Source organism: Carassius auratus, linkage group LG30F (assembly GCF_003368295.1).
Source record: "Carassius auratus strain Wakin linkage group LG30F, ASM336829v1, whole genome shotgun sequence".
NCBI classification, from domain to species: domain Eukaryota; kingdom Metazoa; phylum Chordata; class Actinopteri; order Cypriniformes; family Cyprinidae; genus Carassius; species Carassius auratus.
The window spans coordinates 2,587,812-2,615,689 of NC_039294.1; the positions used below are offsets into that span (position 1 = coordinate 2,587,812).

The window sequence follows — 27,878 nt, forward strand, 5'->3', positions numbered from 1 at the left end:
GGTGCGGAACTCAATAGAATAATCGGATACGGACCTGTCTTCCTGACGTAGGTCCGTGAGAAGTCTAGCCGCCTCCCTCCCGGCGACGGAGCGGTCGAAGACCCGTCTCATCTCCTCCGAAAGGGCGTGGAACGAGGCACAGCAGCTGTCTTGGTTCTCCCACACCGCCGTCCCCCAGAGGGCAGCCCTCCCCGTCAGTAGTGACAAGACGAATGCCACCTTCATTTCCTCGGTGTAAAACGTGCGGGGCTGCAGGGCGAAGTGCAGAGAACAATGAGACAGAAATGATCGACAAAACTCTGGCTCACCTGCATATTTCTCAGGGATGGGGAGGCGTGGTTCGGACTGGGAAATCCCCCCGGAGACGATCGGCGGTGTGGGTGGCGTGGGAGGCGCAGCGGGTGGCGGTTGTTGTTGATGTTGAGCCTGGAGAGCGAGCTCGGACACCTTCGTCACCATTGCTTGGAAAGCTCGACCCATCTCATCTATCGCCTTGTCTTGGCGATCCATACGACCAACGGCTCTCTGCAGAAATTCCTCCAGATGAGATGGGGAGCGATCGCCTGCTGCTTCCATGATGGTCAGATCCTACTGTGACGGTTCGTAAAAGAGGAGGAAGCAAATGCAGGCAATCAGAAGAAGTTTATTGATATCAGAGTCCAGAATGTAGGCAATGGAAAGGAAGGTCTACGGTGGCGTGAGAAGAGCTGGATGGTGAAGTCGATGGTGAAGGTGAAGACGGTCAATGGATGAAACCAGGAACAGACCGGAACACTGACACGAAGACGACAACACGAATATAATACAGCACACGAACATGGGAGACGGTAATCCAACTAGGAAGCGGAGACATGAATGAGGATCTGACAACAGACAGAGAGATGGGTGAGTATATGTAGCTGAGTGGAGATGAGGATCAGCTGGAGCGAGACAATCAACGCACAGGTGACAACAATAACCCAAACGAGCACATGGAGACTACGGGAGTACAAATACAAACACAAAACATGACACGGAGGAAACAATGGATTTCCTACCGTGACACTTACATTATGATCATCAGCCTTTTGAGGAACAATTATTTGTACATATCTTAATCATTATTGGATTGCATTGCATTATATGTTTGGATCGTCAAAACAAAGCATTTTAAAATATCATCTCACTTAGACATATTAGAGTTATAGAGAAATTTACATCACAGGCATCAGATTTCATTATATAAATATCAGCATCTGCCTCTGTAGAAAAATTTTTTTTCACTAATTCTTACTATAAAAGCCTGATGTATTAAAAATTATATAAAATGTAAAACATTTTAAAATCTAAAATATTTTTAAAATATATTTTAAATTAATAAAAAATTCTAACTATTATTTAATGTCAGGCTTCACTGGTTTAAGAAACTACAAGCTACAACTACAATCTCTGAACATGTGTGCAAGCATCTCTAGTGTTTATCTGGTTCCAGTTTCAGCCCATGAGCCGGACTGTATTTGTGAATGGGATATAATCGGCACTGACTCATTCACATCCGCTCCCAGCCGGAATTCTTGTCTGGGAGACTTATAGGAAGTTTCCTCTGACGACATTGATATTGAGTCATTTCCAGCACCCTCCACCCAACAAAAGCACTTATGCATTTTTCTTATAGCTGGAAAATAAGGTATCGACCTATTGAAAAAGTTGTAATGAACATCTTAAGGCGTACGGATGTCTTTAGAGGTCACCGGGCAGGAAGGCATTGTTATGTTTTTTCAGATATGTGTTTCCTATAGTCCAGAAAAACAAACTTCAACATTCACGAAAGAAAACCTGCATCACTTATGACTCTCTAAGATAAAATATCTCTTTGAATTACAGTGTTTAATGAAACAGAACAATAACAGCAGCAGCACATGCAATAAAGGACAGGCCTTTACAAATAAGTATGTAATTGTCATTCAGTTCTGGATCTGTTCCCGGGAATGTCTCAGGAATCTCTCAGAGAGCATTGCACGCCAACTTCACACGCCAACAAACAACAGACTGCAATACAGCTGGACCCGAGCAGTGATTTCAGGACAACTTTAATACTGTTAGACATTTGGTTAAATTCAAATATGAGCAAACACCTCTAATAAAACAGAGAGGGGCTGGAGTGAGGTAAACTACAGATGCATCTCAATAACTAAATTACAATGATGAGGAAAAGTTCATTTATTTCAATACTTCAGCTTCACAAATTGTGAAACTCATGTATTAAAGAAATTCAGTGCACATAGACTGAAGTAGTTGAAGTCTTTGGTTCTTTTAATTGGGAAAAATGTGGAAGAAAAAGATGCACAACAATCTGAGAGAAGCCTTATGAGGATCGTCAAGCAAAATCGATTTAAGAATTTGAGTGAGCTTCACAAGGAATGGACTGAGGCTGGGGTCAAGGCATCAAGAGCCACCACACACAGATGTGTCAAGGAATTTACTGAACCACAGACAACATCAGAGGCGTCTAACCTGGGCTAAGAGAAGAAGAACTGGACTTTACCCAGTGGTCCAAAGTCCTCTTTTCAGATGAGAGCAAGTTTTGTATTTCATTTGGAAACCAAGGTCCTAGAGTCTGGAGGAAGGATGGAGAAGCTCATAGTCCAAGTTACTTGAAGTCCAGTGTTAAGTTTCCACAGTCTGTGTTAATTTGGGGTCAATGTCATCTGCTGGTGTTGGTCCATTGTGTTTTTTGAAAACCAAAGTCGCTGCACCCTTTTACCAAGAAATGTTGGAGCACTTCATGCTTCTTTCTGCTGACCAGCTTTTTGAAGAAGCTAATTTAATTTTCCAGCAGGATTTGGCACCTGCTCACACTGCCAAAAGCACCAAAAGTTGGTTAAATGACCATGGTGTTGGTGTTCTTGACTGGCCAGCAAACTCACCAGACCTGAACCCCAGAGAGAATCTATGAGCTATTGTCAAGAGGAAGATGAGAAACAAGAGACCAAACAATACAGATGAGCTGAAGACCACTGTCAAAGAAACCTGTGCTTTCAGACCACCTCAGCAGAGTCACAAACTGATCACCTCCATGCCACGCTGAACTGAGACAGTAATTAAAGCAAAAGAAGCCTCTACCAAGTATTGAGTACATGTACAGTAAATGAACATACTTTCCAGAAGGCCAACAAAAAAATTGGTTTTATTGGTTTTATGAAGTATTCTAATTTGTTGAAAGTGAATGGGTGGGTTTTTGTTAAATGTGACCCAAAATAATCACAATGAGGAGAACCAAAGACTTAAACTGCTTCAGTCTGTGTGCATTGAATTTATTTAATAGACGAGTTTCACAATTTGAGTAGAATTACTGAAATAAATGAAGTTTTCCACGACATTCTAATTTACTGAGATGCACCTGTATGTGGTAATGTATCAGTCTGAGCACATATGATTATCTTAAGTTATTTTTGCTCATTAGTATGGTTAAATCAGATCATCGAAGGTCAGCAGCAAAGACATTGGTTATTAAAATGCATGTGTTTTTTAACATATTTATTATTTGCAGGGTTGTGTCGTACTCTGAGTTTGCTTTTTCACAGTTTTTATTAATTTTGAGGAATACTGAATCTGTGTTTGCACAGGTCAGATGAGTAAATGCATGTTCATGTTTATTCTAGAACTACAGTAACATCATGTTTCCACAGCGTACACAACACTTCTGCACTTTCTCCTGATTTCTCTCAACATGGGGACAGGAGAGCTGTCAGGCTATAAATGGGACAACAAACTAATTAGCGTTACTTATTTGAAAAAGTAATTCAGAAATTTGCTTGTAAATTAAAAAGTAATGCATTACTTGTTACTTGAAAAAAGTAATCTGAATATGTAACTTGCATTACTTGTAATGTGCTACCATGGTCTTGATGTAGTAGAGTTGTTTTGTTGTTCTGTATAACATAAGGAAACATTAGATCTTATGTCAAAAATAAGAGTACAAAAAATGTTCTAAACGTTTTTATTTGAATACTTTCAGGATAACTTGATAAGATTGAAGTATACAGAGAAACATCAGTAAGTAAACATCAGTAAATTACATGATCAGCAGAACGTCTCTGATGCATGAATTATTAGACAATAAAGGAAAAGAAGATATCTTAAAGTATCTTTTAATTCAAAACAAGAATATAATGATGATTGAAAATTACACATACAAAGATCTCGCTCATAACTGATTTTAAACTTATCATAAAAACATAATCCCGGTTTTACAGACAAGGTTTAAGCTTAGTCCCAGACTAAAATGTAATTCTGAGCTGTTTAAACTGAAATCAACTTGCACCGACTGATCTCAAAATCCACCAGTGCCTTTGTTTTGTCTCAAGCAGTAATGTTTTTTTTTTCTAAGGCATGTTACTAAAAAATACTTAAATGTCCTAATTGGACTATAGCCTAACCCTGGGTTTGTCTAAACCTTGTCTGTGAAACCGGGGCAATGACATATAAAGGGGACAATCGAATTATGGGTAAGAATTAAAGGTTTTGGATGAAACCACATCCTGAATGCTTCAACATTATAAATTTTTTTTTTGAAGATGTGTCCACTCCAGATGGTCAATCATAGATTGAACACAACAGTCTGCGGTGGGTTTCCTCCAGACTATCGGTTCACTCCTCATTGGTCATCTTGAGCAGGTTCTGCTTGTCGATCTTGAAGAGTCTCCATCCTTCCTCGTGCGAGAGATCAGACGCTCCGCGCCGCTTGTAGAAGTCGATGGAGGGCTTGTTCCACTCCGCCACGATGAAGTGCATGCTGCTGCACCGAGTCCTGACCGCCGTCTGCAGAAAACCAGTCAATGATTGGAGAAAACTGTTGAGTACAAGATGTACTGCCGGGAGAAGAGTACAGGTGCTGTATAATGCTGGATCATTAACCTGCTGGGACTAATTATTAACTAGTATGGTAAACTTTGCGCCTTGGTACCTTCTTGAAAACGAAGTACACTACTATTTAGCATAAAGATTCATAGGAAAAAAAAGTTGACCATTTTCACTCAGAAAGTGCAAGTTATACAAATAATTACAAAGAAACAGCAAGTAACCCATTAAATTAAATGTGGACATTTTTAAAGATAAAGTACTCAAATGTACTCAAAACATTTATTTTTTTACAACTTATATTTTATATTGAAATATTTTTGAACACTTAATTGCAGGTTAAGTACTTTTGAATTATATTTCTATTACATTAAATGCGAACTTAAGGGGTTTTGATCCACTTTAAGTCTTTACATTTACGGTTAAGTAAAATATACTTTAATGGGATTTCTATTGAAGCTTTTATGACATGTTTTTAAATATATTTCACATAGTAGTGATGAAATTTAGTACATTTAAAATATATTAACTTGTTATTTTTACAAATAACATGCTAAAGTACTTGACATGTGCTTTAGTATGTCTATCAACACATCAAAACAAATTTTAAAGCATGCCAAAAATTATTTACATTTAAAATGTACTTCAAAGTAAAACTTTTAATTTGACTAAAGTGTTTAAGAGTACTTAAAGGGGGGGTGAAATGCTATTTCATGCATACTGAGTTTTTTACACTGTTAAAGAGTTGGATTCCCATGCTAAACATGGACAAAGTTTCAAAAATTAAGTTGTACGTTTGAAGGAGTATTTTTGTTCCAAAAAAACCTTTTCCGGTTTGTCACAAGTTTCGGAAAGTTTTTTTCGAGTATGGCCATTAGATGGAGCGGAATTTCCTTATATGGGTCCTAAGTGCGCGCTCTTCTGCCGGACACAACTAGGCACATTTCTTTTGCACAAGGGTAACTACGTGATCAGGTAGATGTTATTGATCTTTTTGATTTTGCATGAAGAAAGTTTAAACGTACCTGACTCAGTTTCTTCAGGATTTCGGACCCAATTCCAAAACCTAATTTTAATAGAAGGAAAAGTGTGTTTACATGACGGTGTCTCATAAATCGGACAATTTGATAACACCAATATAAAAGGTCTCATTCATACCCCGAAACTCCTTCATGACGTAGAAGTCCTCCAAGTAGAGCAGTTTCCCAATCCAGGGGTCATAGGTGAAATAATACATGGCAAAGCCAATGATCGCATGACCTGGAAACACACTTCAATCACTCTATTGTTTCCAGTAACACAACGGCATTTGTTAGCAACTACAAAATCCCTGTTGTTTTGCAATTTGCTTTGGTTTGATGAAATTAATTTCAGGTGGGATTATTGGCATCACAACCCTCGCATACACCACATCATTCCAGGAGTCACATTTTCAATTAAACCATCATTTCACTTTTCCTTTTCATTTTTATTATGTTGATTTGAATGTTTACAGTATACTAGGCTGCAAAAATATTTTCTTACTTTGCAAACTTATCTTGTTTTCCAGTACAAATCAAATAAATCAAGAAACATAATAGATTTTTCATTTATTTAATATTAGTACATTACATAAAAAAAAATTGACTTTACCAACACACCTTTTTTGAGTTTTGATGCATTTAAAAAAAAAATCTTCTGTCATTTTTAATGCATTTTTCTTAATATCTTAAGCCATTTAGTTTCTCACGTAAACATATTTGATTTAAGAATGTTTAGACATTTGTTCTGGAAAACAAGACAAAAACACGAAGCAAGAAAATTATTTTTACAGTGCAGCAAAGTAGGGTTGGGAATCAAAACGTACTTGAAAGACTTTGACGGAATGTTGCTTTAAAAGAAACATTGCCGTTGTCATGGCAGCTAGAATGGTTTTCCAAACAATGTCCCTTTGTTTGTCCTCAAAGTTCTAAAAGGTTGATTCATGGAATCGTTCGTTCCCTGCGATTCCCATCCCTAGCTGTGAGTATGGAAACACATCCGTACGGTGCGTCTGGCAGACAGCTGTTAGTTTGGGCCGTATGATAGTGTGGTGTAAGGCTGGGACGTCCCAGCTGTTGTGGCCTTACCTCTGGTTTATTGTATATGTTACGCTATTGTAAGCGATCTTTCAGTTACCTCCCCGCCCATCCATGTACACGCCACGGGCAATGTACATGGCGAAGCAAGAGACTGTAGCCTGAAGACAATAAATTATAGAGGGGGATTGGATGAGCGTTCTTGACACAAACAACTCAAATTCTCTGTGTTGAATGTTCAGATTCAAACAATAAAAGACACTTCATTCCAGTGTTCATGTTACAGCATTACTTTAATAAATAGTTCACCCCAAACATGAATATCTGGCATTATTTACTCACTCTAAAGTCATATTTGACCAAAATCTGAATTCCCAAATAGCGACAATTTCTCTCAAGCTCCAATGTGAACCACATATGCAATATAATCCAACTTATTTTTAACTGGTACAGTAGCAACAGACTCAAATTAAATTTTTGCACTGCAAAAAAATTATTTTCTAATTCAGTAAAATGATTTTGCAACAGTCTTAAATCAAGATACATTCACTTGAGAAGCAAAATGTTAACTTATGTTAATGTTTAATGTTATTGTTAAAAACTAGTTCTAAAACTAGTGTTCTAAAATTAAAGTCTCAAAATTAAGTGACTACTTTTAAATAAAAGAAGATCAAAAGTCTGCCAATGAGGTCAGTAAATAGTTGTTCCTCTAAATTAGGTTTAAATTAAAATTAAATTAGGACTGAATTTTTAAATTATTTTATTTATCATTTTTATTACTTTTATCGACTGATATTTAACATTTTTTCTTGTATAAGTATTTAAACAAATATAAATATTAATTGACTTATTAGGTTTTTTATTATTTATATCATATATACTACATATATATTACTAATATTTTTTATTTATATATTTTTTAAGTTATGTATTCATGTTATACTTTTATATTTACATTATTTTATATGAATTATGTTATTTAGAATTTAGTAAACTATCGTCTTTTTTATTTATGCTATTTTTATTTAGTTATAATATTTATTTGACTTTTATTGCTATTGTTACTTATATTTAATCATTTTGTTTTTTATTTATTCTTTTTAGTGACTATTTGTGATCAGATGATCCACTTGTTGATTAACAAAAATGTCAGGAAACAAGTTTCTCAAGTCTTGATTTAAGAAAAAAAACTAAACAAAACCAGAAAAACACTGAATAAGAAAACCATACACATATGGCTTAATTTATAAAATGTATGAATTTGTAAAACTATTCCTTAAATCTCATTTTCGGGTGAACTAGCAATGAACTAATATACAAATCATGTTTAGAAAATGTGTAACATGCACACTGGAGTGCAAAGTGTTTCCAAACATAGTTTTGCATCATGATGCACACAAACACTGGTAAATCAAGTGTGGGTGGGAGTTTCCACTCTCCTGATGCGTTCGCTTCAACCTGATACGGAAACAAAAGCAGAACAGCACGACATACAGAGAGCTGCAGCACAGGTGTAGTCTTACCGTCGGCACTCTGGTGCTGTTTGGGCACTTCAGCCACCATACAGTGATAGAACGGATGATCTCCAAACCCATCCTCCAGCAGATCTATACACAGGAGAACAACCAGCCATCAGAAGAGCAAAGAACAGGTCACAAACTGTGAAAACGCCATTGTACTTGCTTACCTTTCTCAGTAAGAATAACTTGATCTTCCATTTCCTCAAATTTTGCCAGTTCCTATGAAACAAGCATATTCAGGTTTGAAAACTATCAAATTGGGATCACTAACTACTGTAACTCAAGATCTCAACTCATCATTACAAAATATAAAGTTAAAAAAAAAAAAAAATCACTCAGAAATTGCTAGTAATTTTCACAATTATAAAGGAATACGTAACACATTGAATTAAACATTAAATTTTGAAGAAGAAAGAATGAAATACTGTTTTCTTGACATTTATATCTTAATTTATTTAAATTAACCTTTTTGAATAAATAATACAAATAATAATAGCAATATATATATATATATATATATATATATATATTATATATATATATATATATATATATATATATATATATATATATATATATATATATATATATATATATATATATATATATATATATATAGTAATTATATAAATGATAGTATAAATTAAATACATTCCAATAAATTACAAATATCAATGAAATAATATAAATATACAATTAAAAAGTAATAAAAATAATTCTAACAATAAATAAATAAATACATACATGCATAAATAATAAAAATATATAGAAATATAACTACAAAGAAAAAGCAAGTTGCACATTTAATTAAAGTAAAAGTGAAACACTCCAACAATCTTCAAAAAAAATGTTATGATGTAGCTAAACAGCTTTAAAATGCTTTGAACAGCATCAATCAAACTGATTGTCGTACCTTTATGAGTCGCAGTATGTCAGACACGTCCTTGGGCTCGGCTTTCCGTAATATAAATTTGGCCATTTTCTTCTTTTGCTCTTTTTTCCTTTGCTGACTAGTCCTCTGTATGCGAAACGTAGTAAGATTTGTTTCTTCATCCGCTTCTCAGGGGTTCACCCTCAGCTACAGGCCGGAGATCAGCTTTCTCCTTCTTGGAAAGGCATCCAGTGGCCGGTGTGCTGAAGCATCCTCTGAGCTCAAAGCTGCACTGTTTCCTCCTTTTATTGATGCTCAGGAGAGGCAGAAACCTTCAGGCCACTCCCAGAAAACCTGCTGTGTGCTCACTCAGAGCAGCATGGGTTAATGTTTATCATTCTGGAAGGATCGTCACTGTTTATGTACTTCACTTTCAAACTGCAGATCATGCAAAGGTCATGTCCTGTAACCATGATGATCCTGATATACTGAATAAAACAGACCTTTGAATTTGCTTATGCAATCTAACAAATTGTGGGCAATTTAAACGGATTTAATATTTGAAAATTATATTATTTTATAATGCATAGAGGCTTATATGCATATCTAGAAAGCAGACTGGCTGTTGGCTGGTATGCTGATATTTACATAATACACTTTATTGAAAGAAAAATAAAAATGTCTATTAAAATAAACAGAAATTTTAGCAGTAAATTCAGCAGTAAATAAATGACAAGGCTATTGGCAGGTTTTACTAATGACACTTTTGCTAATCAAGTGGATTATTTAATCACTAAAAAATCAACCATCACTCAATTGATATTATAAGAATTATAAAAAATAATAATAAAATTAATAAATAATATAAAAAGCTATATAAGTAATAATATAAATTTAGAAATATAAAATGAATAATAAAATACAAATAAGTAAATAATAATATTAGTATAGATACATTCATATTTGTGTTTTTAAACAAGGAAATCTAATTTAAAAAACTAAATAAATGTATAAAAAAACAAAATAGTCAAATATCAGTCAATAAAATAAAAAAGTAATAAAACACAAATATCAAATACTTTAAATAATACCAATAAAAGTAACATTATAAACAAATACAAGTATATTACAAATAAATAATAGTATAAATAAAATAATGATAAATAATATGAATTTATTCCCATATAAATATAAAATATATAATGAATAAATAAAATATATAAAAAAAATAATAATACTAATATAAATCAACAGTATAAATAATAGTCCTAAAAGTCAAAACCTAGAAAGTTGATGCGTCACTTTCCCAGAAATACTGAAACGAAGGTTTAAACGTCATCATGCATCTTGAATATGAATACATCTCTGATGATCGAGGGAAACCTGCCTGTGATTTCATACATAAACATCCATGAATCAGGGCAAAAATGCATGAGGAAGTCATGTGGACTGTTTTCCCACGAGTTTGTCTGTGTTGTGTTTTGCCATGAAGTGCTCTTGTGTATCATCAACACAACTCCACTTACAGTTGGTTTGATAAAAACTCCACTTATGAAGCACAGCATCCATATATTATCTCATCATCTGCCATGCTATCATAGTCCTTGCTGCTCATCTGGAAATTTATTTTTCTTATATGCTTAATGCAAAAATATCTTAAAAATAACAACTCAACGGGTGTGGATGATTGAAAACTGTTTGTACAAGCAACTGGATGACATATTGATGTATTAATATAGATAATGTTACGACAGAATATCCTGCCCTGAGTGATTTTAAGTGCTGATTTGTCCATTTTTCTTGACACATGACACTGACAGCATATTCATGGATAACTTTCCAGAGTTTTTGCACCACACCTTTGACCCGAACATGTGACTGACCTTTGCTGCATATACAAAAACACAGACTATTATTACAGTAAAATCTGCTCTCTGGGGAGCAAACGTTTCCACAATACTAAAGACATGGGGCCCTTTGTTCTGGCTATTTTGAGTTTAATAATAGGGAACAAAATAATCTATATTAATGTTCAGCAGTGCTGCAAAAACAAAAGACTAAAAAATGGCAAACTTATCCGTTTTGTCACATCTATTCTCAACTGGCTTTGATCTAGAATGCAAAATGATCTGAAATACCATTTAACCACTTTAAGAAATTGGATTTAGTATTTTTTTCTAAAGATCTGAAGTATTACAAGGTTCCTGTCTCTCATGATTGATTAATTTCCATGAAGTATTTGATTACTGGAGTGAGGATTTTAAAATTTTAAATATGCAACTTGTAAAAGATTTTATGCAGAAAAATACAATTCCTATAAAAATAAAAATAAATGTATATTCATTACAGAAACATCCAAGACATTACAATTTTATTCATTTCAATTATTTCTCTATAGGCTAAAATCACACATTTTCTTGACATTAAACAGATGTTATGACCTGATATTACATAATTATATATTGGAGTATATTTATAAAAACATAATTTTGAAGCAAGATTTAATAACACTCAAATTGCAATAGTTAAAGAATCAATAGTTGCATTGTCCTACATGCATAGCTTTATTGTTCATACGTTTGCACTTTGGCCTTAACATCTGTCTGGAACTGGGTCAAGAAACAGCCTTATCTAGTCTTTAGCAGCGTGACACTGTTATCGCAGCTGTGCATGTTTGCAGTAATACAGGCCTTTCCTTGAAAATAGTCGTGTTTCCTGTCATTTCACGCTTGTAATTTAGTCTCAGTTTCAGTGAAGTGCAATGACAGCAGCTGCAAAGCACGAAACTGTTGATTTTTCATGCATTTCATTTTAGAAAAACATGTTTTTTTGAAGGGGGGTTGTGCTATAAATGATGCTGGTTCTACATCACCATCTAGTGTCAGACTAATTGCTTCATATATACACGCTTGTAGATTCAGGATTCTCACAACTTTTAACCAATGCATTTCCATTGCTAATGATTTATGATAAACTATAGACATAGCTGGGACAGATTTCCATTTGTGTTTTAGATAGCATTCTGTAGAGTTATTAGATTTTACATTTAGTCATTTAGCAGTCTTTTATCCAAAGTGACTTACAAATGAGGACAATGGAAGCAATCAAAATCAACAAAAGAGCAATGATATCCAAGTGCTATAACAATTCTCAGTTAGCTTTCTGCAGTACATGTAACAAGGGTTTTATTATATAATAAATAAAAGAAAAAAAAGATAGAAAAGAATAGAGCAAGCTATTTCAGAACACTTTCTGACTGTTTTTCTAGTTTTTATGCATCAGTGAAATTTTAGATTTTCATTTTTAAATGTTTGTATTTTTGTTGTTTTGTAATTCTTTAATATTGAGAAAACATATTTCAGTTAATGCTTTTTTCAGTTACCAAATGTTTTTTTACTGTTTTAGTTTACTATAATAACTACAAAATTATTATTATTAAAATAAAACAAATTGTCTGAATTTTTGTTTTTCAAAATGTTTCCAATTTTGGTACTTAATTATTTTTGTCTAATTCTTAAATAAAAATAACATGAAAAAGAAAATAAACAACATTAATATATATATACACACATATATATATATATATACATATATATATATATACACACATATATATATATATATATGTATAAAATATATGGGTGCGTATTTATTTTTATTTTTTTTACCCAAGATTTACTAACATATCTTGAGTTTAAAATATTCTGGAAAAAAAGTCAAAAAAAATGAGAAGGAAAGTAATTTTTGCAGTGCAGCTTTCCAGACAATCTCAATAAAGTTTTCTACAGCTTTTAGGTTAACATTTTAATTAATTTCTATTGCATTTTCTTTTACAGACAAACAAACAATAAGACACACATTGCAAGGACGAAACAGGACTACGTGTTTATCAAAACTCTCCTTTTATTCTGCGTTTCAAAAACAGTCCTCAGAACAAACGTGTAGTGAAACATTACGCTCAGTTGAGTTTATCAAAGTACTTGAGTTTTCCTGAAGGGTCCGGGATAATCTGTGTGGAAAGAAGAGAAATACTGTAACCTGTGATCATACACAGAAAACACACACACACACACACAGAAATCTTACCGTATCACTGCCAGGCTTCCATCCAGCAGGACACACTGACATTAGAGACACAGAGACAGAGTTAACAACACCCAAACCAAACCCTTACATTTATACCAGACACACTCGTATACTAAAGTATGCGTGACATCAGATATCTATATATTACAATGTTCTGGTGGATAATGCATAATACAATTAGAGACTGACTGATATGTCCAAACACTTCAATCCACATTTAAAGAATAGCATATTTTTTCCTTTATTTAAACAGTCATATACACACACAAAAAAAAAAGAGACATCAAAAACATAATTTTTTCTGCTCAAGATATTTTAACTAATAAAAAGATAGATTTCTCTTGTTAGTTGATCATATATGTTCAACCCGGAAACCGTAGCAAAACATTGCGCACCGTTTTGAACTCGAACATGCCCTGTTAAAAAAACCTGACTTTTCGTGAACGTGACCTGAGCATACTGTTAATTCCTGCCAGAGTGAGCGCCGCCCTCGTTCACGTTCATTGTATGAAAAGTGATTCGTTCAGTTCAGCGTTCGGCGAAAATATGAACGTGTTCAGTGAACGTCGTTCATTGAACGCGTTCATGCACAACACTGCTGATCATGCTCTTGAAGCGGTGTTATTTTAGGATTACTTCTAGACTGTAGTTTTTATTAATGTTTTGAATTGGCTTTAATTTTTATATTTGCAGATTTACCATTAAATTCATTTTTACAGTGCTGCAGCAACTGCAATCTATTTTTAATAGCTCTACTTAACAGTAGCAACTCTGTTCTGAATGTGAAGTGATACGAAAACCCAGTGTCTTTAGTTAACATGATTCATCTCAAACTCTGTATTTGCATCAAAATATTTTAAGTATTAGAGTAAACATATAATTTGTATAAATCTAGTGTTAAAATTGGCGTCCCTAGTAAACACTTCTTTAATGTATTATTCAAATTAAATCAAAAGCGTGTCATCACTGTAAGATGCCACAGGATTAGTAACTGTACCGTACCTTCTCCGTGTTTATCGGTGTACTGGAAGGCCTGCACCAGCCTGAGGGTCTCGTCCACAGAGCGTCCCACCGGCAGGTCGTTCATGGTGATCTGTCGGAGGACACCTTTATCGTCGATGATGAAGAGCCCTCTAAAAGACAGCAGAGGATAAACCCATCACCACAGAACTCAGCAGGCAAGTTCATATCAAAACATAAGCTTTAAAAACAGGCTTTTGATTTTTGACTGAATGCCGTTCATCTTGTTTTTGATTACTCCTGAGACATGCATCTGTAAAATGCATTTACAGTATTAACTCTTTCCTCGCCATTGACGAGTTATCTCGTCATTTAGAAGACGACGCTTCCCCGCCAAAAATGAGTGTGTATGGCTTTTTGTGTTTTCACTGTTATACACTCGGGGGCGCTATTACACATCTTCTGAACGAGTACAAAACCTCCCGAACAAAAACAGGACAGAGAAACTAGCGATCTCTCATGTGAACAGATGCATATATAGCTGTTTACTGGATTATATTTTGATAATCGTACTGAACACTATCAAGATGTGGTTTTTTATAAAAATGTGATTTTCTCATAAATTATAATTTTTTATGAAACCTGCCTATATTCAAGTGTTGATAAAATAAAAAGAATGCTTTAAGCTAGTATAAATCGGTTTGTTTTTTTCTTGTTTTTTTTAAAGGTAGTTTTTATTTTGGTGTATTGCATATGCAAACAGCAAAATATACTGTAGGCCATCAAATTTGAGTGAAAATCATCAAAATGGCTGGAGGTGACTTGCAACTTTTAAAAAAAATGCTGGCGGGGAAAGATTTAAAATCCATTAGGGTCAAAAAATTTAAAGGCCTGGTTTCAGTACCGGAGCGTGTGTCCCTGGTCCTCAAGAAACACACCATAGTCTTTGGATATCTGATGAGTGAGGTCAGAAAGAAGAGGGATCTTCATTGGTCCGAGACCTCCTTGTTTCCTGGGCGTGTTGATCCTGATGAAAAGAAACCAGCGGTGAGTCCATTCACAGTCCTCACTTCTCTAAGATATCACAGTGAATCATCTCAAAGTCCAGAAGCAGCAGTGTGTCCTCACCAGGCCAGGTGTGTAAACTGAGAGTCCACCGAGCAGGCGACCACCTCTGCGTTGATGGCCTGAAACTCATGCACACGATCACTGAAGGCGATGATCTCAGTGGGACACACAAACGTGCTGTGGATCAACACAAGTGTACAGAAAACGGCTATTTTAAAATCTTAAAACGTATTGATTCTAAACTTCTAATAAGTGTGTTTGGTGCATTCAGTCATTTCATTTTTAAGAGTAACTGAAGTTAATGTAGTCAAAGCATGCTCACAAGTCCAGAGGGTAGAAGAAGAAAACCAGGTATTTTCCTTTGTAATCGGACAGTTTCAGCTCCTTAAACTCGCCGTTGATCACAGCTGTTCCTTCCCAGTGCGGAGCTGGTTTTGAAACTGAAAAGAAAGAAACGTAACACATCTAGTATCCGAAAGAATCATATCTCAACGTCCATTATTAGTGCAGATATTTTAAGTGCGTTTGCATGTATGTGATCTACTGTCTCTTTAAGAGATTCAATAGAATGCTGATCCAAGTCTTAAATCATGACGTGTCCTTTATGCAGTGCACTTTTATACAAAACATCGACCAATAACTGTTCAAATTACCTGATTTGCACCCAAAAACAGCACATATTAATATCTCAAACACTAATGGGAAATATTTATTCTGATCATGCATCAGATGAACTGTCGTGCTCATTAACAATCCCTGTGGAACAACTTATGCAATATTCATTATCTCAAAATAATTTTTAGAGCTTTTACACATGCGTTCAATTCAGTTCAGTATAAACATTTTTATTTTTCAAATAAGAGATTATGTAATTAAGCTAACAGTAGTAACGTTACGTGATGACAGCTGCTAGACACATATGCAAAATCACATTTCTTTACAATGGATGCATATTTAAAAATATATATTTAAGACTAAATTTGCATTGTTATTAATGCGTTGAGCATGCATCTGATTTGCATATACATATGAATAAATGTGCGAACGCACTTTTTGCTTTGCTCAGGTGAAGGGAATGATCAGAGACGGGGACGCGGAAAGCCTCTCCGGGATAAACGTGTCCTCCGGCGTAATTATAACACTCCTGCTCCTTCTTCCAGTCTGCACCGTCACACAGAACCGACTCGGTGAGTAATAGAAGAGTGCAAAACACTCCGAGCCACTCTCTAGCCGTTTTAACACCGCGACTGACATCCATTGCTGAGCCTCGTAGGAAGCACGTCTCTCGTCTGGATCCGCGCGCAGAAGTCATCGATCTGTATGATGACCGGATCGATTGAAGTTGCAATCTATTGAGCGGGTCTGACGGCGATGCTTATGATGTAGAGATCTGCGGGTGTTTTCCAGAAAGGAGGTTCAACAAACTAACTAAAACTCTGAGTTGACTTACCATGAGATTTGAAACTCTTGAGTTTTCGGTTTCAGAACAGTTGGACAGAGTTAGTTCAACTGAGCATGTTGACTGAGTTTAGCGCGTGCACCGCGACTGTGAAAAAGCCATGATCAATGGAGTTCCGAAATTACGATTCACCATGGCAACAGCTCCCTTAAAATAGACTATCCATGCCAAACTCACGCTGTTGAATTTCCTATTTAAAAAGAAAAGAAGTTGTCTGTCAGTGCTCGATTTTTCGGTCATCCGGTCACACAGTGGCGCAGTAGTTCTGTATATGATCGTCACTTCCGCTGCTGTTGGGCAGGACGGTCGCGCGCTGGCGGGAGTTCACCGGATTAAAGCTTTTTAAACCTCTTAATTGGTTAGTATTAGCTATAAAAGGTTATTATATTATAGTTTATCACCACTTTTTAACATTGCTGAAAGTTATACGTCATAACAACCCCAGATTGTCTGAGCGCGCGGCTCTTTGTTGCGGTGAGCGGCTTTTCCTTGCGTGACTCGACGGAGCCCGTATGAACACGTGCCTTTTGTTCTTCATTGGTTTACGGTTATTAATATAATTACACGTCCTTTGGAGATTTATGATTCTTGATCGTTTTTGTTGGTTAATTTGTTGGTTTATCAGGAGATAAGCATAGCATCTCGATGGCCTCTTCGATTGTCTTCGATGCACTGCGTATCAACGTAACGTTACTTTTATTTAGTTTAGGCATGTGTATTAATAAATGTATAATTACATTTCTTGAACAAAATACTTTCTCGCTAGTCATTGTTACCGGCGAAATTTGTGATTGGAATGTGGTTTGTGGTGTACGTTAGTTAATAATAAACTCATTTATTTATTTATTGTATTGTAAATAGAATTTAGGTATTGCTTAACTTCTGATTTCAAAATAAGAAACAATGGTTTATAATTGCCGTACTTGCATTTATGAATATTAAACTTTGCCAGAAAAAGTAATTAATGAATCAGATAGTATTCCTTATGGAATGGCATATCATAGGTGAAAAAAACAAAACAATTTCAAAACAAAATTCTGAAAATGAACTCATTATCTGCACTCTCTTGTGTTTCACAGCAGAGCTTCATCCTAATCCAACGCCATGGCCGACAGCGATGATGAGTACGACCGCAGAAGAAGAGACAAGTTCCGCAGGGAGAGGAGCGACTATGACCGATCCCGGGAGAGAGAGGACCGCCGCAGAGAAGACTGGAATGACCGGTGAGGAAGAGGGAATAATCGAAGGAGTGAACCTGCAGATAGTGGGATAATCAGTCTGAGTAATGGAGCAGAGGTTTACTGTTCACTTTGGGGTGTCCAAAAAAAAGAGCCGCAAGCATGTTTTTCTTTTTTTTCGTGATAAATATGAGCCGAACAGCGGTTTATATGTATATTTATCCATAAACGGGTAAATATTAATTCTGCTGTTAACTACGCTGTTTATTTGTATTTTTTTTGTATGTGCACTGCAAACAGCAAGAAACTCAATATTATCTATGTCACTTTCGTTTTTCACTTTCACTATTTGAGAAGTGTGCACGTTAAAAAAAAAACAAAAAAACAAATCTATTCCGATTTGAAGCTTGTGACATAAACGCGCACATCAACACTATCACTTTATTTAGCGTTCATGTAAAAACTACAATAACAATCATTAATCTTAATGAATTCACTCCGATTGAACCAAAAAGTGCATGTAAACGTAGCCAATTTTGTGGGGAAAAAAATACTGTAGAAATACTGTATTATGCATGTCTGGCCAGTAGTTGGCGATGTCACGTAGTAAAGAAACACTACGCAAACATTTTAAAGACGTAATACGCATGTGGCACACATTTTTATTTGAGTGGTTTTCAGGCCCTCAAAAAAACATTGTTGTGTTGATGAATGGCACACAAAGATTGAAATCTAAGGAGACATGCATAAACTATGATGGAAAGACTTATAGAGAATAAATTGCAGCAATTTTTATGAACGATACATTGTCCATATTTCTGAGTATTATCCTCTGTTTATTATGGTTGTGTCTCAGTACAAGAGACTTGTATGTTTGCATATTTTTATATCTATTTCTTGTGGTTGTCGTTTACTGGCGGCCCTCGGCTAGAGAATGGGACAGAGGGCGCGAGCGGCGCAGCCGAGGGGAGTATCGAGACTACGAGAGGGGCAGACGAGAGAGATTTTCACCTCCACGTCATGACATGAGCCCTCAGCAGAAGCGCATGAGGAGAGACTGGTAACAACAACTGTTTTAGTGAAAGAGATCACTTTTAAACTTCTGTTTAGAAACCTAGCAGCCTACATGGGCAGTATCCTAATTAAAATGTGACCTCACAAGTGAACAAAATAAAATTAATTGCTGCATGTATTTGATTATATTTTAAAAGGTTAATGTTATGCCTTCCAATTAATAATAATAAAAAAAAAAAATATATATATATATATATATATATATATATATAATATTATTATTATTATATATATATATATATATATATAATATTATTATTATTATTATATATATATATATATATATATATATATTTTTTTTTTTTTGGTTAAGGTAAAATTTAAACCAGATGAGAGAATTTCTGAAAAAAATAATTCATAGGGCCCTAAATAGTCTTGCTGTATTTAATAAATTGTTTAGGCATGTTTTATTAATTAGCTTTTTCTTTTTTTCTTTTTTTGGTCAAATTTAACTTGTCCAGTAAAATGGAATCCCCCAAAAAAAATTTAACAAAAAGGATGAAAAAAAAAAAAGAATTTGGGGGAAAATAAAATGATTTACTTTAAGCATAAAAAAACAAAACATGATCAAATAGTGTGTCTGTGATGCCTTTAAATACTTCTTATGTAGGCAGCTCACTAGGTTTTGAAATGAAGCAAAAGAGATCAATTGCCTATATAAACCGCTTCTGCGCTCTTCTCAGGGATGACCATGGAGGTGACCCTTACCATGGTGGCTATGACCTGGGTTATGGAGGCGGTGGAGGTCCCAGCTACGCCCCCCCTCAGCCGTGGGGTCACCCGGACATGCACCTGATGCAGCCCCATCATGGGATCCCCATCCAGGCCAGGTGAGCTGGAAGAACACGAGCAGCTCTACAGTTCACCATTTAACCTGTTAACACCACCTCTCTGGTCGTCTTCCAGGCTGGGAAACATCCATGATATGGATCTGGGTCCTCCCCTTCCTGTGATGAAGACCTTTAAGGAGTTCCTGCTGTCCCTGGACGACTCTGTGGATGAGACCGAGTCGGTCAAACGCTACAATGAGTACAAGATCGATTTCAGGCGGCAGCAGATGCAGGACTTCTTCCTGGCCCATAAAGACGAAGAGTGGTACGAGAACAGTTACTGTTTTGTTTTGTGCATTAAGCTAGTGATGGAGGAACAGCAAGTCCTGCAGTCAGTTTTGAGGGTGAAGTCACATGAAGGCACCTTTTAAAGTTGTAGTTCATCCAAAATTGGAAAATTGTCTTTTTTGCATGAACTATTCCTTTAAATCTCGAGTGCTTTATTTGCTCCTGAAAGCATTATTTCTAAATAATGTCTACTGTTGTCTCCACAGCGACTGAATTGGTCTCATCATTGACTGTGTTTTAAACATTCGTTTCATTTCAGGTTTTTGCATATTGTTTATTGGTGTGCAAATTAACACAAATCCTTCTTCCCTCCATCACCACAAGGTATTGGAAGATGAGAAAGCTCTTGGACGCGCCGCAGGAGTCGCTGTTAGTTAGTCAGGGTTTGCACTGCGCACAATGCAGCTGCCTTTAGAATCCAAGTACCAGGGCTTTTAGCTAGACAGCCGAACACTCACAATCCACAGCTACCGCCGCGTTCACGGAGAGAGTTTTTTATTTTATTTTCTATAGTGTGTGATGCCTTTCTTCCCCTTTTTCATTTTTGATATTTGGATCAATCAAATCCCCACCCCCCAAAAAACGCAGAAATGGTGTGTATGTACACACTCCTCTGAGAAGACGCTCTCAGTGTAAATGTGTTGTAATGCGGGGAGTACATCAGGTAAATTTAGTGCACACAATGGAAAATGTTTCACCCAACTCTCGTTTCTTGATAATGCATCAATTTCTAACTTATTTTTTGTTTCTACGTCTTGGGTGGTGAGTCTACCTTACTGTATTACACACACTTAAACACAAGATTTGTTTATAGCATGTTTAGTAAGACTTTTAAAATGTAGCCAACAAGTTGGTGTCATAAGCTCTTCAAAACCTAGTGTGCTGCCTTGCTAGATACAGCCTAAACATGCAGCTGCCTTTTAAGACAGCGTCTTAACTGGAATGTAACTTTAGAAGTGAATTTGGAAATCATATGCAGCAGTTTTGTACTCCCTTCACTCAGTTTATTTCATTGGAGTTTGACATGAAAAATTATGCTTTTCTATTTTGCGTGCACAAATATGCATTTGTCTTTTCTGTTCTGCTTCTAATAACCCTGAATATTTGTAACTGGTCCATCAGGTATCATCTTGGAAGGATACATGCAAATGCTGTCTTAGAATCAAGCTACAAAAAGGCATCTTAGAAGGCAACAAAGTGATGTTTCGGTCCTTATGGAGCGTCCTTCACTTTGGGAGCATGTTTATGTTGCCCGTCTAGGCAGCTCACTAGTTTTAGAATAGAGCCACAAAGTCATATGACACACAAAGTGGGTCAGTTATTATGTGGGATAATGGAATTGCTGGTTTACATTAGATTCATCAAAGCACATTTAGATCTGTATAAGGCAGGATATAACTAGCAGGTGACTAGTTTGTGAAGTTGACTTCAAAAATAGTTGCTAACATGCTGTTTTTTTTCTTTTCTTCCCCAAACACCCCATTTGTCCCTCTTTCTCCTTTCTGTCTACCTGTCAGGTTTCGTTCGAAGTACCACCCGGATGAGGCTGGGAGGCGTAAAGCAGAAGCCCACAGTGCTCTACAGAACCGGCTGAACGTCTACATGTACCTGATGGACAACAACTGGTTTGAACCGGTCTCTTTGGACATAGAGCATGCTCCACAAATCACCAAGATTTTAGATGCAGGTAAGGAGAAATGCTTTCCATTTGCTAGTTTTTAGTGTCTAAAGAATGTAAATTGTCATTTAGTCAACCTCGTGTCATTCCAAACTGAGTGCATTGGTAATGAAGAGCTATGGCGGTCAGTTACACATGCCCTTTGCTCAAAACATGTTTCGTTTGTCTCTGTTAGCCGTAATAAAGATGGAAGGAGGAATGGAAAATGACCTGCGGATCCTGGAACAGCCCACTGAGGAAGAGGAGGAGCGAGAGAGACTGTCATCCGGTGGACCTGGTTCTGAAGCTCTTAAACGGGACGAGCCCAGGCCTGCAGATGTTGAGCGCAAACCCTCGACTGAAAAAGACAAGATGGTAAGTCAACGTTGCATAATGGAGCATTCTTTGTATCTTTGTCACAGTGATGAATAACACGATGTATCTATAGGGTGAGGGTGATGAGGGCACTGAGAAGGATGCAGCCGCTTCTGCAGGAGGAAGTGAAGGAGAGGAGAAGACTGAGAAGGAAGCACCTGCCGAACCAATCCCAGAACCCAAGAAGGTGAGTTAGCCAAGTCCTGACGCCTTGGGTACAGTCTGTTGGGTCAAACTGTTTTGTAACTAGTAGTACATCTACTTGCATTAATTGCATTCTGGTGCTTTGACATTCTGTTTCTCTCTTTAGCTAAGCAAGAAGAGGAAGCGGAAGCACAGTGGAGACAGTGAAGATGAAGCCAGCGCATCTGACAGCGAATCCGATTCGGAGTCGGACTCAAACTCTCACTGCTCAGAGAAACCCTCAGAAAGAGAGCGAGAACCAGACGAGGGAGAGGAGAAGGAGGAAGAGGAAGAAGAGGAGGGGGAAGGTCCGTGGCAAGGCTTCTGGTGATGGATCATCCGTGTCAAAGTGTTTTGGTTGTGACAGATGTGTTTGTGATCTTTTAAAGCCGCTGATGTGAAGGAGCGAACGGAGGAGCAGAAGGAAAGAGAGAAGGAAAAGGAGAAGAAACCAAAGGACGATCAGCCTCCACGACCTCGACCTCTTCACAGGACTTGCTCTCTGTTCATGAGGAGCATCGCTCCGACCATTTCTAAAGCGGAGATCGTCGCTGTAAGTGTGCACGCAAAGCAATGCAGATGTTTGCTGTTAGTGTGCATGAAGTGTTGTCTTAATGCTGCAATTTTTATTTTTTTGGCAGCTGTGTCGACGTTATCCGGGATTCATGCGTGTTTGTTTGTCAGAGCCGCAGCCAGAGCGCAGGTGAGATGAAGTTAGATGCTCTTCAGTTTCAACACTTTAGAGCAGATGATATAGCTGAAACACTTATTGGGAATATTTGGGGTTGCATTTTCTGTTACGCTGATTTAAAATGTTTTTTTTTTTTTTTTTTTTACTTCATTGGAATGGTACTTAACTTGGTAAAGGTTTTGGAATTTGCTATGTGAACAAAATTCATGGGTTAAGTGGTCCTGAAAAAAGTTGTACTTGTACTCCTCATTGTCAAAATTGATGGCATTGGAAATGAATGGGAAGCAAATGTCATCTAGTGGAAACGGTGGGTATGCCTAAATTAAGTATAGTTAAGGAGAAATTGCTACATAAATATTCTTAAAATCCCCTATATATATATATATATATATATATATATATATATATATATATATATATATATATATATATATATATATAAACATTAAACCCAAATAAAGTACTTTTATTTTCATTGCAATAAAAATGCTGTCATTTTTGATTGCAATTTTAGGAGCATTAAGAATATCAGGTTACTTAATGTTATCTGTATTTCTGGCAATATAAAATGTTTCATTAAATATACAATATATTGAAAGCGATATATAAAAATATATTGCAAGAGACATTGTGGACTCTTTAAAAGCTAAATCTTCCATCTTTGTGACTCAGGTTTTTCAGGCGTTGTTGGGTGACCTTCGACAGAGGTGTGAACATCAAAGAGATCTGCTGGAACCTGCAGAACATCCGGGTGAGTTCTGGCGTCTCTGGCTTGAGTTGTGTAGCAGACGTCTCGCTCAATGTCTCCTCCTGTTCCTCTCTGAGCAGCTGCGGGACTGTGAGCTGGCTCCTGGGGTCAACCGAGATCTGGCACGCCGTGTGCGGAACGTGAACGGAATCACACAGCACAAGCAGATTCTGCGTAATGACATCAAGCTGGCTGCTAAACTGATCCATGCCCTGGATGACCGGGAGAGGCTGTGGAGCCACAAACCCAGAGAAGAGACGCACACTTTAGAGGTATTCTCACCGCACTGCCTCAGACTGATACCATTTCAAACGGTTTTGACTGTCCGATTTGATCTATCATTGACCTTTTTATTATTTCCTGAAGCTCCCGGCTCAGAACCCCATTTTGAAGAACATCACTGATTACCTGATTGAGGAAGTGAACGCAGAGGAGGAAGAGCTTCTGGGAAGTGCAGGAGGAGCCGACTCTGAGGAGGGATCCAAAGAGGGGAACCCCACCGAGATAACTGTGGAGAGAGATGACAAACTCGTCAAGGTCAGAAAAATCGTCTTGGTTACTTGACCCCAAAATCAGATGATGTAATGCCTTACACCGCCCATATTTGTGGAATAGAATCCAGTTCTTCTTTCTGATTAATTCTGGGGTCCTGATTCCAACAATAGCACTCTGTTTTCTTTGAGCATGTCTCACACTCACAGAATAATACATTTTGTAGCGTTTTTGTTTTGACGACAAAAGTTAAAGGTTGGTAAGGTGAAGAAGCCTTAAATCAGCAAAACTGCCATAAATATATGATTCTGAAGACATTTTTTAATCCTGATTTCCGGCTGATACACACACAATTTGAAAAATTCTTAATTCTTTTATTGTGTTGGGACTGGACATGATTGATTTATTGATTTTATTTTTCCACTCAGATTCATCATATTAGGTAATGTTAGGCCTTTTTTGCTAATGTGCATTTTTTTTTTCATTGACATTTATTTTATATATATTCCTCATCACTATAATGTAAAAAAGGAAATCTCATTCCCATCATATTGGGAATTACTGTGCCTAACTGTCATTACAGTGCAACATGGTTTAAAAAGAAAAAAATGAAAGCGTAAATGATAACTTCAGTCTTATTTCAGTTTGGTGTTTAATACAGGAGTGTAATGTGTCTGTCTCCTCCCAGGTGTTGGATCGTCTCCTGTTCTATCTGCGTATCGTACACTCTATTGATTATTATAACACCTGCGAGTACCCGAGCGAGGACGAGATGCCCAACCGCTGCGGCATCATCCACGTGCGAGGACCCATTCCCCCCAACCGCATCACTCACAGAGAGGGTGAGCACCGCCTTTACTGCCAGCAACCGGCTGGGTGATTTACTTTGTGTCCCAGTTTAATGGATGGTTAGTTGTATAAGAAAGTAGGGCTGGGTGATGTAGCAATAAAAAAAATCCTAACTAGTCAACTTGAAAATGTGCCTGTAACATGGTTCAATTTCTTAATTAACCCTCTAGTTAAAGAAAATTATATTCCAAGTTCACCACACATGAAGTTATCCACAACATTTTAAACAAATCACTTCTTCATTCTATTCAACTATACATGTACTATAAATGGTTGATTATACATGCACAAACTAAGACTATACAAACACTTTACATAAATACTGTACATAAAATTTTGCAAAAGAGATTTTGTACATGAAACCATGCAGAAGAGAGATTTTGGGGGAAGCAGCTCATTGTGCGAAACATTAATTGCTAAAATCCCTTTATGTTCCTGTAGCTCAGCTGGTTGACATCCTAAAGAGTGTAAATGTTGTGTGTCTGTCTGAATATTTCTGTTTATTTGAGCGATCTGACCAGTCAGCTGGCTCAACCGAGGGCCAATGGACTGCAATGGAATTCCTCTTCATCATTAAATAATCCCATGACACAGAGAAATGAGCTGAGCTTGTTGACTTCTGATCCTCTTGTAGTGGCTGACTGGCAGAAGACATTCGAAGAGAAGCTGGGACACTTGTTCAGTGTGAAGGAATCCCTGTCTGAAGACGAGGCAGCAAAGATGGGCCGCAAAGATCCAGAACAGGAAGTGGAGAAGTTTGTGCTGGCCAACACACAGGAACTGGGCAAAGACAAATGGCTTTGTCCTCTGAGTGGCAAAAAGTTCAAGGTGTGTGATATAACATGCTGCTTTGTTCATCTGGTGTCCTTAGGCCCTGCAGGTCGAGTTAATGAAACTAAGAATACACTATTTCAGTCTTTTTGCTTCAAAATTCTTTTACTTGAAATTTACTAGCCATTTTTGAGTGAAAATTGTTTAAATTTAAATCTGTTTTTTCTTGAAGGAAGGTTGTACATTTTTACTAAATTATTACAAATATGAATCTCTCTAGGGCCCAGAGTTCGTGAGGAAGCACATTCTAAACAAACATGGCGACAAGATTGAGGAAGTGAAGAAAGAGGTCGTCTTTTTCAACAACTTTCTGATGGATGCAAAAAGACCCTCCATCCCCGAGATGAAACCTCCTCCTCCTCCAGGCCCAGGACAGGGTAAAAACACACACATGTGACCCTGGAGCTCGAAAGCAGTCTTAAGTCTCCGGGGTATATTTGTAGCAGTAGCCAAAAAAACAGTCAAAATTATAGATTTTTCTTTTATGCGCAAAAGTCATTAGGATATTAAGTAAAGATCATGCTCCATGAAGATATTTTATAAATTTCTTACCGTAAACATATAAAAACTTAAATTTTGATTAGTAACATGCAATGCTAAGTATTCATTAGGACAACTTTAAGGAGATTTTCTCAATTAAGATTTTTTTTTTGCAACCAGATTCCAGATTTTCAAATAGTTGTATCTCAACCAAATATTGTCCTCCTAACAAGTCCATAAAACAGTGGAAAGATGATTTATTCCTCTTTCAGATGATGTACAAATCTCAATTTTGAAAAATTGACACAGATTGGTTTTGTGGTCCAGGGTCGTACATAAATCTTGATCTTTTTTTTTTTTTTTTTTTTATCTCTGAAGGAAACAAATCCCATTATCGTTTCATTAAACATTTCTAATTTTTCTTTCTCTCATTAGGAGTGCTTTCACCGGGAGGTCTTCCGTTCCCACCTCAGGGTCCTCAAGGTCTCATGGGTTTTGGCCAGCCCAGACCTCCAGTGATGGGTTATGGAGGTGTGTGTGTTTGTTAAAGTAATGGAGTCCGAGCTTGCAGCTCACGTGATCTCACGATGTGATCTCAAAATCATTTTTAATGCATCTGTTTTTCAACAGTGGTGAAACCATAAAACACTGATATATCTAGCCTTTTCCTTTTTTTAAAAAAAGTGCATTGAATTTATGCAATGATAAACACATATTTGAGGTGTTTCTTTGACACTTTAACAGGTGGTCCTCCTTACCCACCCAACCAGTACGGTGGAGGCGGCAGGGGCAACTATGACAACTTCCGTGGACAAGGCGGTTACCCTGGAAAACCTAGAAACAACCGGTGAGTCAGTCGTATTTCAGTTCTGTTTTAATTGTAGTTAGGGAACAGATGTGATATTGCGTTAGAAGCTCTTTGAATGATAATGGACAAAATTATCTTTTTCAGAATGATGCGTGGGGATCCTCGCAATATCATTGAATACCGTGACTTAGACGCTCCGGATGATGTGGACTTCTTTTAGAGCTCCAGTTTTATTCTCTCCATTTTAATTTTTTTTTTTTTTTACTGTTGTCTCAGCATTTTCTTGTATTGCATTCATTCCAGAAGCTGCCCCTTACTGTCTCTCTGGTTCGCTCATATGTATTACAGTAGCGCTCCACCTGAAGCATGTTCTTTATGTTGAACCTCTTGCATACTCAGTGTTATAGATATTGAGCTTGTGCTTGTGGCCTTTTCTTCCAATAAAACTTTGACTCTGATCCTTTTTTGTGTGCTGAATTGGTTTTTAAATATAATTACATTTATTATTTTTTTTAAATGAATAAATTAGTTATT

The 27,878-nt window shown here is 36.6% G+C and overlaps 3 protein-coding genes across 8 annotated transcripts; 1 reads left to right on the top strand and 2 right to left on the bottom strand.

The window, feature by feature from the left end:
- Positions 1-3,965: 3,965 nt before the first annotated feature.
- On the bottom strand, positions 3,966-9,580 carry sat1a.1 (spermidine/spermine N1-acetyltransferase 1a, duplicate 1). Its single transcript, XM_026240606.1, has 6 exons — positions 9,330-9,580; positions 8,584-8,635; positions 8,420-8,503; positions 5,998-6,099; positions 5,865-5,905; positions 3,966-4,800 (listed from the first exon to the last, which is right to left on the bottom strand). The coding sequence occupies exons 1-6, from the start codon at positions 9,393-9,395 to the stop codon at positions 4,630-4,632; spliced, it is 516 nt and encodes a 171-aa protein (XP_026096391.1). The 5' UTR covers positions 9,396-9,580; the 3' UTR covers positions 3,966-4,629.
- A 3,586-nt stretch (positions 9,581-13,166) lies between these two features.
- Positions 13,167-16,805, bottom strand: prdx4 (peroxiredoxin 4). Its single transcript, XM_026240597.1, has 7 exons — positions 16,452-16,805; positions 15,724-15,841; positions 15,462-15,578; positions 15,238-15,360; positions 14,376-14,506; positions 13,374-13,408; positions 13,167-13,296 (listed from the first exon to the last, which is right to left on the bottom strand). Exons 1-7 carry the CDS (start codon positions 16,711-16,713, stop codon positions 13,246-13,248), a joined length of 837 nt encoding a protein of 278 aa, XP_026096382.1. The 5' UTR covers positions 16,714-16,805; the 3' UTR covers positions 13,167-13,245.
- On the top strand, positions 16,461-27,802 carry srrt (serrate RNA effector molecule homolog (Arabidopsis)). 6 transcript variants are annotated; one of them, XM_026240582.1, is made up of 20 exons: positions 16,461-16,588; positions 17,940-18,083; positions 18,955-19,098; positions 19,796-19,942; positions 20,019-20,207; positions 21,748-21,917; positions 22,084-22,262; positions 22,336-22,449; positions 22,573-22,753; positions 22,835-22,998; positions 23,087-23,148; positions 23,809-23,887; positions 23,965-24,156; positions 24,251-24,421; positions 25,065-25,218; positions 25,860-26,053; positions 26,277-26,433; positions 26,972-27,067; positions 27,281-27,383; positions 27,489-27,701. In XM_026240582.1, the coding sequence occupies exons 2-20, from the start codon at positions 17,965-17,967 to the stop codon at positions 27,562-27,564; spliced, it is 2,691 nt and encodes an 896-aa protein (XP_026096367.1). In that variant the 5' UTR covers positions 16,461-16,588; positions 17,940-17,964; the 3' UTR covers positions 27,565-27,701. The 6 variants fall into 6 exon arrangements, with proteins under 6 accessions (XP_026096367.1, XP_026096370.1, XP_026096365.1 ...); XM_026240585.1 differs by having other exon boundaries at positions 16,463-16,588; positions 17,943-18,083; XM_026240580.1 differs by lacking the exon at positions 16,461-16,588 and adding an exon at positions 16,884-17,218 and having other exon boundaries at positions 27,489-27,802.
- Positions 27,803-27,878: the final 76 nt, after the last annotated feature.

What these genes read in the sequence shown, in the direction of transcription:
- srrt (XM_026240582.1), top strand. Translation starts at nt 17,965, where the DNA reads ATGGCCGACAGCGATGATGAGTACGACCGCAGAAGAAGAGACAAGTTC. An exon ending in GAGATGACAAACTCGTCAAG is followed by an intron (nt 24,422 to 25,064) that starts GTCAGAAAAATC and finishes GTCTCCTCCCAG; the next exon opens with GTGTTGGATCGTCTCCTGTT. An exon ending in CCGCATCACTCACAGAGAGG is followed by an intron (nt 25,219 to 25,859) that starts GTGAGCACCGCC and finishes ATCCTCTTGTAG; the next exon opens with TGGCTGACTGGCAGAAGACA.
- prdx4 (XM_026240597.1), bottom strand. Translation starts at nt 16,713, where the DNA reads ATGACTTCTGCGCGCGGATCCAGACGAGAGACGTGCTTCCTACGAGGC. An exon ending in CAGTTTACACACCTGGCCTG is followed by an intron (nt 15,361 to 15,461) that starts GTGAGGACACAC and finishes TCTTTTCATCAG; the next exon opens with GATCAACACGCCCAGGAAAC. An exon ending in GACCAGGGACACACGCTCCG is followed by an intron (nt 14,507 to 15,237) that starts GTACTGAAACCA and finishes GCTGTCTTTTAG; the next exon opens with AGGGCTCTTCATCATCGACG.
- sat1a.1 (XM_026240606.1), bottom strand. Translation starts at nt 9,395, where the DNA reads ATGGCCAAATTTATATTACGGAAAGCCGAGCCCAAGGACGTGTCTGAC. An exon ending in ACAGCACCAGAGTGCCGACG is followed by an intron (nt 6,100 to 8,419) that starts GTAAGACTACAC and finishes GTGTGTTTCCAG; the next exon opens with GTCATGCGATCATTGGCTTT. An exon ending in TCCTGAAGAAACTGAGTCAG is followed by an intron (nt 4,801 to 5,864) that starts GTACGTTTAAAC and finishes GGTTTTCTGCAG; the next exon opens with ACGGCGGTCAGGACTCGGTG.